At 41.0% G+C, this 17,021-nt stretch overlaps 1 protein-coding gene across 2 annotated transcripts; it reads right to left on the bottom strand.

The window, feature by feature from the left end:
* Positions 1 to 1,942: 1,942 nt before the first annotated feature.
* On the bottom strand, positions 1,943 to 10,849 carry si:dkey-4e7.3 (nuc_hydro_CeIAG domain-containing protein). 2 transcript variants are annotated; one of them, XM_020461711.2, is made up of 7 exons: positions 10,701 to 10,849; positions 5,617 to 5,714; positions 4,475 to 4,665; positions 3,138 to 3,317; positions 2,950 to 3,061; positions 2,701 to 2,837; positions 1,943 to 2,608 (listed from the first exon to the last, which is right to left on the bottom strand). In XM_020461711.2, the coding sequence occupies exons 1-7, from the start codon at positions 10,793 to 10,795 to the stop codon at positions 2,261 to 2,263; spliced, it is 1,161 nt and encodes a 386-aa protein (XP_020317300.1). In that variant the 5' UTR covers positions 10,796 to 10,849; the 3' UTR covers positions 1,943 to 2,260. The 2 variants fall into 2 exon arrangements, with proteins under 2 accessions (XP_020317300.1, XP_020317301.1); XM_020461712.2 differs by having other exon boundaries at positions 10,716 to 10,845.
* Between the last annotated feature and the right edge of the window lie 6,172 nt (positions 10,850 to 17,021).

Genomic DNA, 17,021 nt, shown 5'->3' with positions numbered 1-17,021 from the left:
TTAACTGGGAACTCGGGTCTCTTTCTGGAGCACTGATGTCATGATTTGACGTCGTATTTTTGAGTTCCCAGTTGTTTTGAACGTGTCATTAGTAGTAGTAGTGGGTAGGCTTTATGTATTCATGCATATATGTTGTGTGGTCAATGTAAACGGTGAGAATGATCAAAAACACAACACCAGTCTTGGTTAAAAAAAAAAAAAGTATTTAGCTAACCCTGTGTTGTCTGTTTCTGCAGGGGGGAGATGTCAGTGTCTGAAGGAGGGCCACTGTTGTGCATTGCAGACTTCTTTCTTGAAGTGCAAGAGATCTGTGGTGAGATCATCAGTGACAGCAATGACATTAATTCAACACTTAATCCTTATGTATGGAACTGACTAGTTTCTGATCTACCTCTATTTTCTACTTTTTACTTAACACTTTTTTTTTTGTAACTGTATTGTTGGTTAAGGGCTTGTAAGTCAGCATTTCACCATAATGTCTACAGCTGTTGTATTCGGCGCATGTGACAAATACGATTTCATTTGAGATAACAGGTCTAGATTCCGGGGCAGGAAAGGCTATTAATGGACCAACGTTGGAAATCTCTGGAACAATGACAGCACTGAAATTATTAATTGTAAATAGTAGCTTAACTAACTTAAAAGGGTCAGTATGGGGATTGTAATTTATTATGCTAACTTCACCTGAGAATGTGATTGAGGTTGTTCTGTAGAGAAGATAGTCACTGGTGTAAAGTACTTCAGTAAAAATACTTTAAAATACTACTTGTTGTTTTTGGGGGGTATCTGTACTTTACTTTTGATATTTCTGGCAACTTTTACTCCACTACATTCCTCATGAAAATAATATACTTTTTACACCATACATTTTCCCTGACACCCAAAAGTACTTGTTACATTTTGACAGGAAAATTGTCAAATTCACACACTTATCAAGAGAACATCCCTACTGCCTCTGATCTGGTGGACTCACTAAACAGAAATGCTTTGTTTATAAAATGTCTGAGTGTGCCCCTGGCTATTAGTCAATACAAAATCAAATACAAACTATGCCATCAGGTTTGCTTAATATAAGGAACTTAATGGGGCGGCAGAGTATCCTAGTGGTTAGAGCGTTGGACTAGTAACCGGAAGGTTGCAAGTTCAAACCCCTCATTCTGCCCCTGAACAGGCCACCATTGAAAATAAGAATTTGTTCTTAACTGACTTGCCTAGTTAAATAAAGGTAAAATGATTCATATTTTTACTTTTGATACTTAAGTACATTTTTTTTAAACTTCCATTTACTTTTGTACTTAAGTATATTTAAAACCAAATACTAGACTTTTGCTCAAGTAGTATTTTACTGAGTCACTTTCACTTTTACTTGAGTAATGTTCTATTGAGGTATCTTTACTTTTACTCAAGTATGACAACTGAGTACTTTTCCACCACTGGATATAGTGATCAAAGAATATTTGGTAGACTTTTTTCCTCCTGCCATGATGGGTAGAAACTAAAGTGTTGCTGTGAATAGGCCTACCACAATTACAACTAAAGACATTTGCATATGTGTGGGAGAACTCTATGCTGGGCTGTACTTCTGCTTCCATGTTCTGCAATGAGCAAACTTCAAGAAACTCTATAAAGCAGAGGTGTATTCATTACGGAAAATGTTTACCGTTTAAGAACCAAATGGAAACAACGAAACGGGGAGGGACCTACCTGAATTTGTCTAATTGAAACTCTCCTAAACGGTTTCTGTTGTGAAATGTTTTGCAATAGAATTGGCATAATCATTATACCCAGGACTGTCCTTCCCCTTGACTGCTCTGAAGATAGATTTCTAAATTGTGCATCTGTTTTGAACAACTGGGTGTAATAAATGTATCAATAAAACGGATTAAGTGTTGCGAATGTGCTTGTGACATAATGGAGTGTTTAATGCACACGACTGCTGGTATGAGTTGTAATTCAATCGATTTATTTAAAATTGTTTATCTAAATGACAAGGCATGATTCTTGACATCAGCGTGAGCTGACAATACAGTAAAAGGGAAAAGAGTTGCACAACTGAATGCATTTAACCGAAATGTGTCTTCCACATCTAACCCAACCCCTCAATCAGAGAGGTGTTGAGGGCTGCCTTGACGTCCACGGTCGTGGGGTGACTGGATGAGGTTGGAGTTGTCACTTTTCCCTGGTTACGGTCCCATAGAGCGTTCTCTTAGTTGTTTGTTTACTTCTACAGTCTAGTGGTTAGCTGTAGCAGACCTAGAGATTACTTCAGAGCGTCCATCATCATCTGCTCAAACCTCACCATGTTCACCTTCTTCATGACGAAGGCCTTGTGAGTCTTCTTCAGCATGCCCAGTGTGTCCAGGATCATCATGCCACGCGTGTGTGTGCCCGTCAGCTCCACGCTCACCGCCATGTGGTTGCTCTCGGTGACAAAGGTGTTGTCAATGGCTGCCGCCATGGCGTAGGAGTCACATGACACAAAGCCCATGCCGTCAACCATCTCCGCCTGGAAGCGCTCGCTGTTCGACTCTTCCATACTGTGGCGGAAGATCCGGGCCATGAAGCGAGCCTTCTCTGACTCCTGGGCCAGCCAGTCATCACACCACGACTGTCAGGTGGAACCAGAATAGGAAAACAACATCAATCATAATGTTGAAGGTAGTGTTTTATCATTTATTGATTACATGAAATGAATGTTACCCAGGGCAGCTTGCTGTAGCAGGTGAACTCCCAGCTGGCTATGTAAGTGGGACACAGGAAGTCATTCAGTACGATGTAAGCTGCTTCCGGGTCGGCAGCGAAGTTAAACTCTGCACACACTGTGGTGTTTCCTCTGGCTGAAGACAGGTACCACATTATTAAAACCTATGGCAATTGACCCATTTATCTATTTACCATTGGTATACTAGATAAGTTGATCTTCTGAAGCCAATAAATCATAGCCCTTACACTCTGTGTTGCCTCCCATGATGTAAAGGCCTTTAAGTTTGCTGGGGAAGGATGGCTCCATTCTTACAGCCAGAGCTAGGTTGGTGAGGGGAGCCGTGGCCACCAGAGATACCTGGAAGAAACACCTGCATTTTACAACAGAGACACACACATACATATTGAGTAGCCTGCGTCTACTGCTCTCTCACCTCTCCAGGGTTTTCGTTGACTATCCGGATCAGTGCAGATACCGCTCCTTCCATCTGCAGCATGTCCAGCCCCGGAGCGTTTGGGTCTGGAGCATCCCCCAGCCCGTCCTGGCCATGGAAGTTTCCCGCACTGATCACATTCCCCAAGATAGGCTTGGCAGCACCACGGAATACCGGGATCTAGAACACAGAACAGAGGTCAGAACCCTGAATGCAATAGTTTCAAATTGCAACATTTATAGTATTCCCTCTACACTTTCACTTGCTATGAATTCAAGAGCCCAGCTTATGTAAGTGGGCATCCCAAAACACGGAGTCAAAAACTAGTCTGGGTGCCAATCTGTTTCTTAAACCAACTACTTTGTTTATGTCATGGCAACGTTTGATGTAAACTCCAGCCTCTCCACAATGATGCTCTGTCTATGTACTACTGCTGTAAACAGAACATTATGTCAAATCAGATCTCAGTTTCCAGAGCTCTAGAATTGGGTAGAGCTCCACAGTCATGTGTCTGAGACAGAGAATAACAGTGTATATTCAAAGAGGAAGAGAGAGAGGTCAGCAGACTATTATCGCATCCTTCCCCATCATGTGATCTCTTCCTCTCTGTGTAAGGGTATGCATACATTAGTCTATACACCGAATGTACAGAACATTAGGAACACCTTCCTACATATGAGTTTGCCCCCAGAACAGCCTCATTTCGTCGGGGCATGGACTCTACAAGATGTCGAAAGCATTCCACAGGGATGCTGGCCCATGTTGACTCCAATGCTTCCCACAGTTGTGTCAAGTTGGCTGGATGTCCTTAGGGTGGTGGATCTTTCTTGATACACACAGGAAACTGTTGAGCGTGAAAAACCCAGCATTGTAGTTCTTGACACAAACCGGTGCGCCTGGCACCTACTACCATACCCCGTTCAAAGGCACTTAAATGTGTTGTTTTGCCCATTCACCCTCTGAACGACACACAAAGACAATTCATGTCTCAATTGTATCAAGTCTTAAAAGTAATTTTTTAAGTCATCTCCTCTCCTTCATCTACACTGATTGAAGTGAATTTAACAAGTGACATCAATAAGGGATCATAGCTTTCACCTGGATTCACCTGGTCAGTCTCATGGAAAGAACAGATGTTCCTAATGTTTTGTACACAATGTATAAGCTTTACCGTCAAATGCACTTTCTATATTTCGTGACAATATAAGCATATTCCCTGTATCCCATTGGGTGCTTGTTTACTTCAACAAATATGTCAAGACAATTTTAGCTAAATAAACAATATAATCTAATTGAAAGGGACTAACATTGTCTACCAAAGATTAACAGCACTATACCTCCAGTCTGTTGCAAACTTGGAGCACCCGCAGCGTGTTCTTGCACACGTTCTCCACATTGGTGTTGCCATGGACACAGGTGATGCCCAGGACCTCTACATAAGGGGTGGACAGTGCCATCATGATAGCCTGAGCATCATCCACCCCACAGTCCACATCCACCAGCAGCTTCTTACTACTCATACTGGAGCCTGAGACACAGAACACAAGGAAAGATCAAATAACCTAGCCACTATGATACATTAACACAGAGACAGATAAAAAATTATAACCTAACCACTATGATACATTAACAGACAGATAAAAAATTATAACCTAACCACTATGATACATTAACACAGGAACAGAAATATTGGATTCAATCTTAGAATTGGTACACACAGAAAACTTCTAAACTAAAACACCCATTAATATTCAATTTGCAGTCTGATCCAAGCTTTCAATAAGTAGCCTAGTCATGTTTTTTTTTAACTAAAAAGGTAACTGAGGTACTGTCATCTATACACGGATTTATTTATTATTTCAAGTTGAACAACCTCTCACCCAATGAGATACCAGAGTCAGACCATGCACGTGATAATGGAACAAACACAAATGTTCCTTATTACATACATGGTCTGACTGCTGTCTCGGTGTGTTCTGATCAGGCTGTGTTCTAGGCTCCAGTATGAGTCCATTAACCTCTATGACCTTTTTGCCTGTCTCACAAGCAGGTTAGCACTGCAGAGTGGTCACTAGCTGGCACAGCCACAGTCTAACTTTAACAACACTGCTAACCCTAACCTTAAATTAAGACCAAAAAGCACATTTTTGTTTTCATTCATTTTTACTTTACAGCTGGCTTATCTATGGGGAAATCGCTCAATTCTGCCTACAGGACAAGACTCATGGCAATAAAAGCAAACCTGCATCTCACAATCTCTCTCAGCAGTGTCTCAATATGTTCACACCTGTCCAGGTATTGTGAGATCTGATCATCTGCAGTTATTGTTGCACAATTGCAATAAAGAGACCATCGACCGTACCTATATTGTTCAGTGGCCTGGGATTTAGAATTACAATGAAGTCGGACAGCATAATCACACAGGACCCACCGACATGACATGTAGTACATGACATCTTAGAATAGAGGTACAGCCTACCTGTAGTTGAATAGAATAGGACTGGGCTGTGTCGGTGTGGACAGGCTGGTACTCCTCTTGGCCTGGCTAACAAGTGACCGTCACATGCAACTGGGAACCTTTGAGCGGCCAGGAGAGTTGTGAAAGAGAGGGAGGAGTGAAGTCAGTGACTATAAACTAGAGGAGAACTTGTCTAATAAATCAGACTGAGATACCAATTGTTGGTATACAGTTAAACAAGCCACTGCAAAAACTTGGAAAGTTTCCTTACAGAACAGAATGTTTAATGAAATTACATTTCAACTTACTCTACCGGTTGTCTGAGCGCTCGGTCCTTCAGTGGGACGAATTTTCAGACAAAATATCCCCAGGATAAATATTATTTAACCACTGGTAGTGTATCACCTGGCACATGGGCAAAACCATGTAAACACCTGCAAGACTTTGGCATGCATCGGAAGCATGCGCTTCTGTCTTGTGCAAGTGCCTTAGGTCATGAGCAAACAAATCTTGATTGCTACAGACAGAGACTTGTGTTTTGAAGTCGGTTTATTAATACTTTCTGGTGGATATTTTGTCTAAAGTTTTGACCCACTGAAGGATCAACTCCACGGACAATCTTCAGTTCAAATATAATTGTATTCAACATTCCTTGACAGACAAGGGATGTTTATTTTTTTTTCTGTGTAAATCGAATGTGTTGCCACAATCGGGACTAGAGAAGAACAAGACTGAATGAATGATCATTCAGCTGAATGGCTTAAATTCCTGTATGATTTGCAGTCTGCTACAGTATAGAGTTTTGTGTAAACACATCAATATTATTTAAAGCTGCAATATGTAACTTTTTAGGCAACTGAACAAATTCACATAGAAATTATAGTTATAGGTATGTCATTCTCATCGGAAGCAAGTCTAAGAAGCGGTAAAACTGTTCTGAGCTATTTTCAATGCTTGGCTTTAAAAAGCAACAAATCCCTTTGAAAACACCCCGTGATATTGATAGGAGTCAGTTATTCTAGTGTCAAGATTGACGATAAAGTGTAAATTGGATAATTTTGGTAATAAAGTCTGTCTGTCTAAAACGGAGTTTGGAACTTCACTGCGTCACAAAGGGTAAATGCAGGTTGGGTTTTGATTTGTCCATTTTCCCACAAACATGGGGTGAACAGCTGTGGTGATTTCTCTATCCAATAGCATAGCGAGACGGCTGTTACACAAGCACTTTTTTATTTTTTACTTGAGAATCGGCCAGGAAACACCTCCAAGCCTGACATGTCGTTTTTCAAATGAGCAACAGAAAAACACATATGCCAAACGCGTGTTCAGTGGTCTTGAAGTTTTTGCGTCTTTTCAGTTTTGTTTTGTACACCAGCTTCAAACAGCGGAAAATACAATATTTTGATTTGTCACATAAGCGGAAATTAGGCAAACTCTTAGAATTTTAGCAACTAGGGAATAGTGGTGCGACTTCTGTATATGCACCTTGAAAGAGAGCACACGGTGTAACCTTATAACAGTGGTGCTATCGAACCTGTCAAAGGCAATACAACTCCGCACATGGCAGCGAGTCTGAATGCACAACTCTTTCGCTGAATGTTAACAGACTGAATTTGGGGAATATTTATGGAACCATTTGGGTCTTTGCATGTCAAAAAAGATACACGATTTGACGTGTCAAATAAGCTTGTTGACTATGCGTTCCATAGTTGACCAATCAGGACCTGAATATGACTCCACGTCATATAATAATTTAACGCGTTCATACATTTTTTTACGTAGTTATTACACATTGATTACACTCACTAGTATTTCACATGTAAAACGATTCATTGATACGCATGCAATGATGCTGGTAAAGTTGTCTCGCTCACTTTCAGTGCTGGTCATAAAAGAAAGCTAGCTCATGCATGCAAACAATGTTCTTCCCCAAAACGACAATCTGTTTAAGTAATTATAGTTTGCTAACTATACAGCTACAGTGGGTAGAACAAGTATTTGATAACCTGCAAAATCGGCAGTGTTTCCTACTTACAAAGCATGCAGAGGTCTGTAATTTTTATCATAGGTACACTTCAACTGTGAGACACAAAAATCCAGAAAATCACATTTTATGATGTAAGTAATTAATTTGCATTTTATTGCATGACATAAGTATTTGATACATCAGAAAAGCAGAACTTAATATTTGGTACAGAAACCTTTGTTTGCAATTACAGAGATCATACGTTTCCTGTAGTTCTTGACTAGGTTTGCACACACTGCTGCAGGGATTTTGGCCCACTCCTCCATACAGACCTTCTCCAGATCCTTCAGGTTTCGGGGCTGTCGCTGGGCAATACGGACTTTCAGCTCCCTCCAAAGATTTTCTATTGGGTTCAGGTCTGGGGACTGGCTAGGCCACTCCAGGACCTTGAGATGCTTCTTACGGAGCCACTCTTAGTTGCCCTGGCTGTGTGTTTTGGGTCGTTGTCATGCTGGAAGACCCAGCCACGACTCATCTTCAATGCTCTTACTGAGGGAAGGAGGTTGTTAGAAAGATCTCGTGATACATGGCCCCATCCATCCTCCCCTCAATACGGTGCAGTCATCCTGTCCCCTTTGCAGAAAAGCATCCCCAAAGAATGATGTGTCCACCTCCATGCTTCACGGTTGGGATGGTGTTCTTGGGGTTGTACTCATCCTTCTTCTTCCTCCAAACACGGCGAGTGGAGTTTAGACCAAAAAGCTCTATTTTTGTCTCATCAGACCACATGACCTTCTCCCATTCCTCCTCTGGATCATCCAGATGGTCATTGGAAAACTTCAGACGGGCCTGGACATGCGCTGGCTTGAGCAGGGGACCTTGCGTGCGCTGCAGGATTTTAATCCATGACGGCGTACTGTGTTACTAATGGTTTTCTTTGAGACTGTGGCCCCAGCTCTCTTCGGGTCATTGAGCAGGTCCTGCCGTATAGTTCTGGGCTGATCCCTCACCTTCCTCATGATCATTGATGCCCCACGAGGTGAGATTTGCATGGAGCCCCAGACCGAGGGTGATTGACAATCATCTTGAACTACTTCCATTTTCTAATAATTGCGCCAACAGTTGTTGCCTTCTGACCAAGCTGCTTGCCTATTGTCCTGTAGCCCATCCCAGCCTTGTGCAGGTCTACAATTTTATCGCTGATGTCCTTACACAGCTCTCTGGTCTTGGCGTTGTGGAGAGGTTGGAGCCTGTTTGATTGAGTGTGTGGACATGTGTCTTTTATACAGGTAACGAGTTCAAACAGGTGCAGTTAATACAGGTAATGAGTGGAGAAGAGGAGGACTTCTTAAAGAAAAACTAACAGGTCTGTGAGAGCCGGAATTCTTACTGGTTGGTAGGTGATCAAATACTTATGTCATGCAATAAAATGCTAATTAATTACTTAAAAATCATACAATGTGATTTTCTGGATTTTTGTTTTAGATTCCGTCTCTCACAGTTGAAGTGTACCAATGATAAAAAATTACAGACCTCTACATGCTTTGTAAGTAGGAAAACCTGCAAAAATGTTCTCCCCACTGTATGTGTCATCATCTAAAATAACCCTAATTTATAAAACAGTTCTCATTTGATTAATGGTTGTCGGACCCATTTATGTGAAGCTAGCCACAATAGTGAACTTTGCAGTTAGCCTTCAAAATAAAAGTATGTAATTGACAGCAATACAAATTAATACAGATAGAATTATGCCATAATTGAATAGATCATGCTAAACGAGGTTGAAATGTTGTTATATAAAATCAACAAAATACAATCATTTGTTCATTTGACACAAAGCTGTTGAAATCAAACTGGATGTATTGAACTTTAGAATTGCATTGGGGGCATACTTATTTCACTGTACAGCCTTACCTATGGATTGCGGATCAATGACATAGGGTATCAGTCTACTCAGTGACACCCAGAGAAACATCTGAAACAACTGTGAATTGAGCCACATTTATTATCAACCCATGTGTATTGAACACCATTTAAGAGGATAAACAATACTGTGGATGTTTTGGAGTCTGATAACTGAGGAGGATGTTGGGGAAACTATATTGGGTATTGAGTAGACTGATACCCCATTTCATTGAACCCCAATCCTTAGGTAAAGCTGTACAGTGCAATATGAATGTCAATGCACACAATAGGCTGACTGGGGAGGTGAATTCAGTCAGTCCTGCGATAAGAGCTACAACACTAACATTTGCATAAACTCTTCACAGTTGTGTTCTGAGGGTGTCACCGAGTAGAATGGTAACCCATTTCATTGCTTCACATTCCAACCTTGTTTAACATTATCTAGTCTAAATATGGCATAATTCCACCAATTATAACCTTCTGCGTCGCTTTCAAATAGGTAATTTTATTTTGAAGGCAAACCGCAAATTCCACTATAGTGCCAAATCCTTATTGTGGCTAGCTTCACAACACATAACCCAGTGCGGTCGAGCCTCACTAGCCAGATGAGGCTAGCTGGCTGCTAAAAACGTTAGCTTTGGGCAACAGGGTTAAGTAGCTGGCTAGCTAATTATTTTAATGAACTGAATTTCAATAGGCGAACAACAAGTGGCTACCTAGTTAATACTTACTTAAGGATAATTAAAATGACTGCAGTTTCTACTGGTCATTGTTTTCAGGCTGGTTGTATTGGTGCTAGCTAGGTACCAAGCTAAAACTAGCTACCCCAGAAGTTGCGGTCGAAAAAATAATGCCTCATTACCATCGCGTTATTGTAAACACATCGGTTGTGGCCAGTGTGTGCTTGAAACAGACTTTTAGGTACAACTTTGACAGTGCTACTGATTGATAGTGGTGGCGCTTGGTTTATACGTGCAAATTCATCACACACAGCATTCTAATAGAATTGTGTTATTTGACGTGTCAAATTAAAAGTTAATTTTGACACGTAAAGACCCAAACGGCGTTCCATACATATTAGCTACGGGAACACAACATTTGGGAGTCTGTGTATTGGTTGAACGAATAAAGTCTCACGATGTTGTGTCCCAAAGTTATGGCATAAGCTCTATCCATAGGCCTCGCTTTAAATTAATATTCGCAATGTTTTAAACCAAAATAAATGTATATGCACCTGCTTTCCGCTAACCTCCGTGTATGTCTACGGTAAAGATGAACAACCTCCAATGCGCTTTCAACATTGAATCTCGATAATCTTGCCGCAATCATAGACCTTTCTCTCGTTTCCGGGTTGGGCCATCCGTGCGCTGCATCTCAATATGGCGGCTGGAGCGGTATTGCCAACTATTTTTTATTTTTTATATTTTTTATTATTAACAACAAATCAATACATAGAGTACATGAGAGGACACAAGTATAGATTTTATACAATGGAAATTGAGCTAGGGGGTACAATATCACATTACACAAAGACCTGAACACATGAATGAGACAGGGGACATGAATACACTTATAATTCTAACAGCCTTTTTGTTAGTAGAGTATTTAATTGTCTTAAAATCCAGTTCAATTTATTTTTGTAGGGTAAGAACATTTGTTTTTTTTTGTTTGTAAATTTCATTTGTGAATGTGAAATTTGGCCAAAAGAATAATGAAATGAATTACATAAAAATGTTTCAGCTTATTTCTATTGTAGGTAAAGAATCCAAGCAGTTCATCTCTCCACAATAGTGTAAGACCTTCATAAAAGTGTTCAATTATAAATCTACTGATGTCTTGCCACAGTTTTCTTACATGAAGAGAATGCCAAAAAAGATGCAACACTGTTTCTGGGTGGTCATTACAAAATGAGCAATTTGAGTTGATGTTTTCCTTAAACTTCTTCATATAGTGGTTGGCAGGATAATATTTATGAATCATTTTAAAGGAAACTACCTTAATTTAGTTAACAAGTAGGTATGTGTGTTGCAACATCCAAACTTTCTTCCAACAGATATTATCAATAAATCCATTCCAATAAGGCAATAAGGTATAGTAGATACAACATCCTGATGAAACAAGGTTCGTATCGCTCTGTTGTTGAATGGACCAAAAGAGAAACAAATCTTTCCTACTGATGGGTCAACAGGGTTAATGGAAGGTAGGCTCTGAGGGTCAGATCTTGACATGTTCCTGAACAGTAGAGCAACACCTGAGGGAATGGCATCTAAAACATTTGCAAAATCTTTAGGTGTTACAGAGACCTTGTAAAGTGATAAGAATTCCTTATAACTGAGTAAAAGACCCTCTGCATTTACCAGTTGGCTCACCAATAGGATATTATTTCAGAACCAATATTCTAAAAACAAAGAAGTATTTTTATACAATATATCCCGATTATTCCATATATAATATTTGTGTGGAGAAAAATTGTGTTTATAAATTAAGGACCATGACAAGAAAACCTGCCGATGAAAAGCAGAAAGGTTCACTGGAACTTTGTCAATATTATAATTGCAAAACAACATTGTCACGGTCGTCCTCCTCTTCATCTGAAGAGGAGAGGCGAGAAGGATCGGAGGACCAAAATGCGGCGTGATATGTGTTCATCATACATTTATATAAAGAAAACACTGAAACACTATACAAAAACAGTAAACAAAATAACAACCGTGAAGCTAATGCGAGCTGCGCTGAAACAAGACATCAACATAGACAATCACCCACAAACAAACAGTGCAACCCAGGCTACCTAAGTATGCTTCTCAATCAGAGACAACTAATGACACCTGCCTCTGATTGAGAACCATACTAGGCCGAAACATAGAAATACCCAAATCATAGAAAAACAAACATAGACTGCCCACCCCAACTCACGCCTTGACCATACTAAATAATGACAAAACAAAGGAAATAAAGGTCAGAACGTGACACACATGAAGTAAAGGCCACCAAAAGTAGAGAAGACACGATGAGGAATAAAATTCCAGGGTCTTCTTAGGATTTTTTTTTCTCCAATTGATCTTAAAAGTATTATTTAAGGTAGTAAAGTCCAGAAAACTCAGCCCACCATTCTCATAAGTGTTCATTACAACAGTTTTCCTAATGTAATGGGTACAGTTTCATCACAGAAAGTTGAAAAGCATCTGGTCTATCTCCTTGCTTATTTTACTGTCAAGATATAAAGATAGAGCGCCATATGTTAGTCTAGAGATACCTTCAGCCTTGGTTATTAGGACTCTACCTTTTAAAGATAAGTCCCTCTGTAGCCATTGATTTAGCTTCTTCTGGGTATTTTTAATAAGAGGGTGCAAATTTAGTAAGCCTCTAGACAAATTTAGTAAGCCTCTAGACATATGAAGGTGTCACAATCTTTGACAGCCATGAGTTCACATTTATTAATGTTAAGATATAGACCAGACGCTTTGGAAAATAATTGTATCACATTGATCGATATGGGAATTTGGTTAGCGTCTTTCAGAAAAAGTGTAGTATCATCAGCCAGCTGGCTTGTAATAATTTCTTTACCAGCTATGGAAATACCTTGTACAGGACTATTATTTAAAGAATTTGCAAGAAGTTGGGTGATTAGTAAAAACAGGTACGGAGAGATAGGACAACCTTGCCTTATTCCTCTCTTTAACTCAAATCTAGGTGATAGTAATGACTGAAAACGTGTTTTTTTTCACAATCTTTCTGAAGTTTGGTACGGAGCTCGGTAAAAAAGCGTCTGTTCAAGCCGCCACCTTGGCACATCTTGCCAACTAATTTTCAGGGTAAGTTGCTAGAGGCAGGTTGATTTTTTGCTAAAAGTTGCTAAATGACATTGTGATGTCATTGCGTGATAACATAAAACTGCGTCATTACGTAGAATACACATTAACGTTACTCAAATTGACTGGCCATCTCGGCAAAAATATGATTTGACATTTGTTCTGGTACAGACTCCCACTCTTTTCTGTTCTTCTGGCTGTACAATTTTGATTGAGACATGTTGATTGATGTTGTAAGTTCTGTTCAAGATCAAACATTCGTGACCAACTATATTCATTGGGTTTGGCTCGTTCTACCCCTACTCCTGCTGCTGCAGTCAGCCAACAATGATTTGCAATTTACTGAAATTGCTGCTGGCCTGCTGCTGCCTGTGCACGAGCTGAGCGCCTGCTGCTGATGTCACTCACAATGCATTTTTGCAGCCAGGCATGTGTGTCGTGACTGAGTGTGTGAAAGAGAAAATCTTTTGTTTGTGTCATTTAGAGGAAAAATACGTGCATTCTAGCATTTGAGTCACTTTTCAAAAGTTGCTAAAAGTTCCAAATACATTTTTAAAAGTAGCCAAATTTGTCGCTAGGTGCTGTCTGAAAAGTTGCTAAATCTAGCAACAAAATTGCTAAATTGGCATCACTGGACCGGAGTATGGGCGAGTGGGTTTGTGGAACGGAGTAGGTGTGTCGAAAGGAAATGTGTGTGTGTGGAAGGGAGTGTGTGTGTGAAAGTGCTCTACTATAGTTTAGCCAATTTTTTTCTTGAAAGGATGGTCTGGGGGCTGGAACATGATTACAAATAATTTGCAGGCCGCAAATTGCCCGCACAAATATAATGTTTGACTAAAACAATCATTTCAAACCTTGCTTACATTTGTATATGATCACACGCGTCTCTCTATCATGCGTGGGAATTCTTTTACACAAATAATAGTACATTTTCAGTTATAAAACTGACAATTGTTTATTTTTTTATTAAAAGTATTGCTGATGGGTGTACAGTTGCTTCGTGCATTGTGTGCATATGTTTACTGTGACTGTCACCCTAATATTGGCTACTAGGTATCCCCACATACTGAACATACTGTATCAAGGTGACATCTAGATGGTTATCAATATTAGTTATTTCTTGTGTTTTCTCATGATAGTGAAAAAAATGGCAGGCACATAGATATAACACCAGTGCACTGGTCGACTTGTCATGCAGCCCAATCAGCCACGCAAAAACCCTTCGGGTGAATGGTTGAGCCTTCTTGAGTGTGTGACGTCATACAGATGCTCTAGAGAGCCATCTAAAGAGCCATCTGTGTTCTTATGCTGCATTCAAAACAACTGGGAACTCGGAAATTGCAAACTTCAGTGCGTTCAAGAGGAAAACGAGCTCCGACCGGGATTTTTTGGGGGGAACCCAGCTTCAGCTTGATCCCCAAACTGTAGTTGAAGAGTTGAATATATTTGTCTGAAAATTAACTAGTCGCCAGTTGTTGTTGCCCATGGTGTAATGTCTAACCAGTTGGCTAATGTAGCTTGTGTGCTCCAGCAAGAAAAACCCAAATTCTCACTCAAACAGAAGGTAGAACTAACAAAGTGTCACACCCTGATCTGTTTCACCTGTCCTTGTGATTGTTGCCACCTCCTCCAGGTGTCGCTTGCTTCCCCAGTGTATTTATCCCTGTGTTTCCTGTCTCTCTGCGCCAGTTTGTCTTTTATGTCCAAGTCAACCAGCATGTATTTCCCATGCGCCTGCCTTTTCTATTTGCTAGTCCTCCTGGTTTTTAAAAGTCACCCACCAGGAGCACCAACTACATTTGTCCAAGAAGAGGCAAACAAAATAAAATCCACACCAAACTTAAAGACAGGAAGCAAAACAAAATGAAAACAGGAGAGACCAGATAAAGGATTATTTTTTTATTAAAAAATAAATCAAACCGAGAGAGTCAACGAAAGGTGTTTTCCCTCCATCTCTCAAGCCAACTGGAGCACTGGGCCAGCCAATATCACCTGGGCCAGCACAAGTGAAACAAAGTAACTTCAATCTCACAACATGATCAATTTAACTGTGTCGCCCAGTTGCGGCCCACTATTTGGAAGCGAACCACTCTATTTCGTCCCTATGTTATATCGGCATCAAACACGTCACCCTCCCTAGGAGAGGGGGTGACCGTGACAATTTATTGTTAAAACAAGAGGCTGCCTGGATCTTTAGATGAAAGACCCTTGCTCCTTTCAGTCTCAAAGTAGACTTTGATCTGAAGCCATTCTTGTGATGATTGTGATTTTGCTGCTCATTGTAAATGTTTGTAGGCCTATGTAGCCAAATTGTATCTATGATTGGATGCTATCCATTCATGTTTTTTATATGTTCTATTTATATCTGTAAATTAACCAATGATATCAAGCCACACCCGAGTGGCGCAGCGGTCTAAGGCACTGCATCTCAGTGCTAGAGTCGTCACTACAGACCCTGATTCAATTCCAGGCTGTATCACAACCTGCCGTGATTAGGAGTCCCATAGGGCGGCTCACAATTGGCCCAGTGTCGTCCGGGTTAGGGTTTGGCTGGGGTAGGCCGTCATTGTAAATAAGAATTTGTTTTTAACTGACTTGCCTAGTTAAATAAATGAAACACCGGGCCACGATTACAGACACCTGTGTGTTCTTATAAACTAGTGACCCCCAGTGTTTGTCATTATACCCTGATGAAGACAGCTTGTCTGTTGAAACGTTGGTTATTAAATTATTGCATCCGAGCTCCTAGTGTGCGGCTCTCCTTTTCCTTTCCAAGTGTTCTACTCCGCTAGCCAACACTTCAGCTAAACAAGTGTGCGTGTCTTTCGCGTCCAGTCTACTGGGTGTCAACATTTAAATACAAGACAGAACAGACTGTCACGTTCTGACCTTTATTTCCTTTGTTTTGTATTTATTTAGTATGGTCAGGGCGTGAGTTGGGTGGGCAGTCTATGTTTGTTTTTCTATCATTTGGGTATTTCTATGTTTCGGCCTAGTATGGTTCTCAATCAGAGGCAGGTGTCATTAGTTGTCTCTGATTGAGAATCATACTTAGGTAGCCTGGGTTTCACTGTGTTTGTGGGTGATTGTTCCTGTCTTTGTGTTTGCACCAGATGGGACTGTTTTAGGTTTTCTCACATTTGTTGTTTTTGTTAGTTATCTCATGTGTAGTTTCTTTATAAATTAAAGAATATGAATAACCACCACGCTGCGCTTTGGTCCGCCTCTCCTTCAAATGAAGAAAACCATTACAGAATCACCCACCAACCAAGGACCAAGCGGCGTGGTAACGGGCAACGGCAAAAGCAGCAGCAGGAGAAGCAACAGAGGCAGCAGCAGCAGGAGCAGCAGCAGCAGCAGTGGGAGAGGCTGCACTATTTGGAGAAATGGACTTGGGAGGAGATTCTAGACGGTAAAGGACCCTGGGCAGAGCCAGGAGAATATTGCCGCCCCAAGGCCGAGCTGGAGGCAGCAAAAGCAGAGAGGTGGCATTATGAGGAACTAGCACGGCAGAGCGGATGGAAGCCCGAGAGTCAGCCCCAAAAATTTCTTGGGGGGGGGGCTCACAGGGAGTATGGCTATGCCAGGTAGGAGACCTGTGCAAACTCCCTGTGGTTACCGGGGGGCAAGAGAGACCGGGCAGGCACCGTGTTATGCGGTGGAGCGCACGGGTGTCCCCAGTGCGGGTGCACAGCCCGGTGCGGTACATTCCAGCTCCGCGTATCGGCCGGGCTAGAGTGGGC

This window comes from Oncorhynchus kisutch, linkage group LG26 (assembly GCF_002021735.2).
Source record: "Oncorhynchus kisutch isolate 150728-3 linkage group LG26, Okis_V2, whole genome shotgun sequence".
In the NCBI taxonomy this organism is placed as follows: domain Eukaryota; kingdom Metazoa; phylum Chordata; class Actinopteri; order Salmoniformes; family Salmonidae; genus Oncorhynchus; species Oncorhynchus kisutch.
This window is presented reverse-complemented; position numbering and strand designations above follow the sequence as displayed.

Excerpts from the sequence above, each read along its gene's own strand:
- si:dkey-4e7.3 (XM_020461711.2), bottom strand. The coding sequence starts at position 10,795 with ATGATTGCGGCAAGATTATCGAGATTCAATGTTGAAAGCGCATTGGAG. Across the intron at positions 5,715-10,700 it reads CGGAGGTTAGCGGAAAGCAG|GTTCCCAGTTGCATGTGACG; the intron begins GTGCATATACAT and ends GGCCGCTCAAAG. Across the intron at positions 2,838-2,949 it reads CATGGGAGGCAACACAGAGT|CCAGAGGAAACACCACAGTG; the intron begins GTAAGGGCTATG and ends ACCTGTCTTCAG.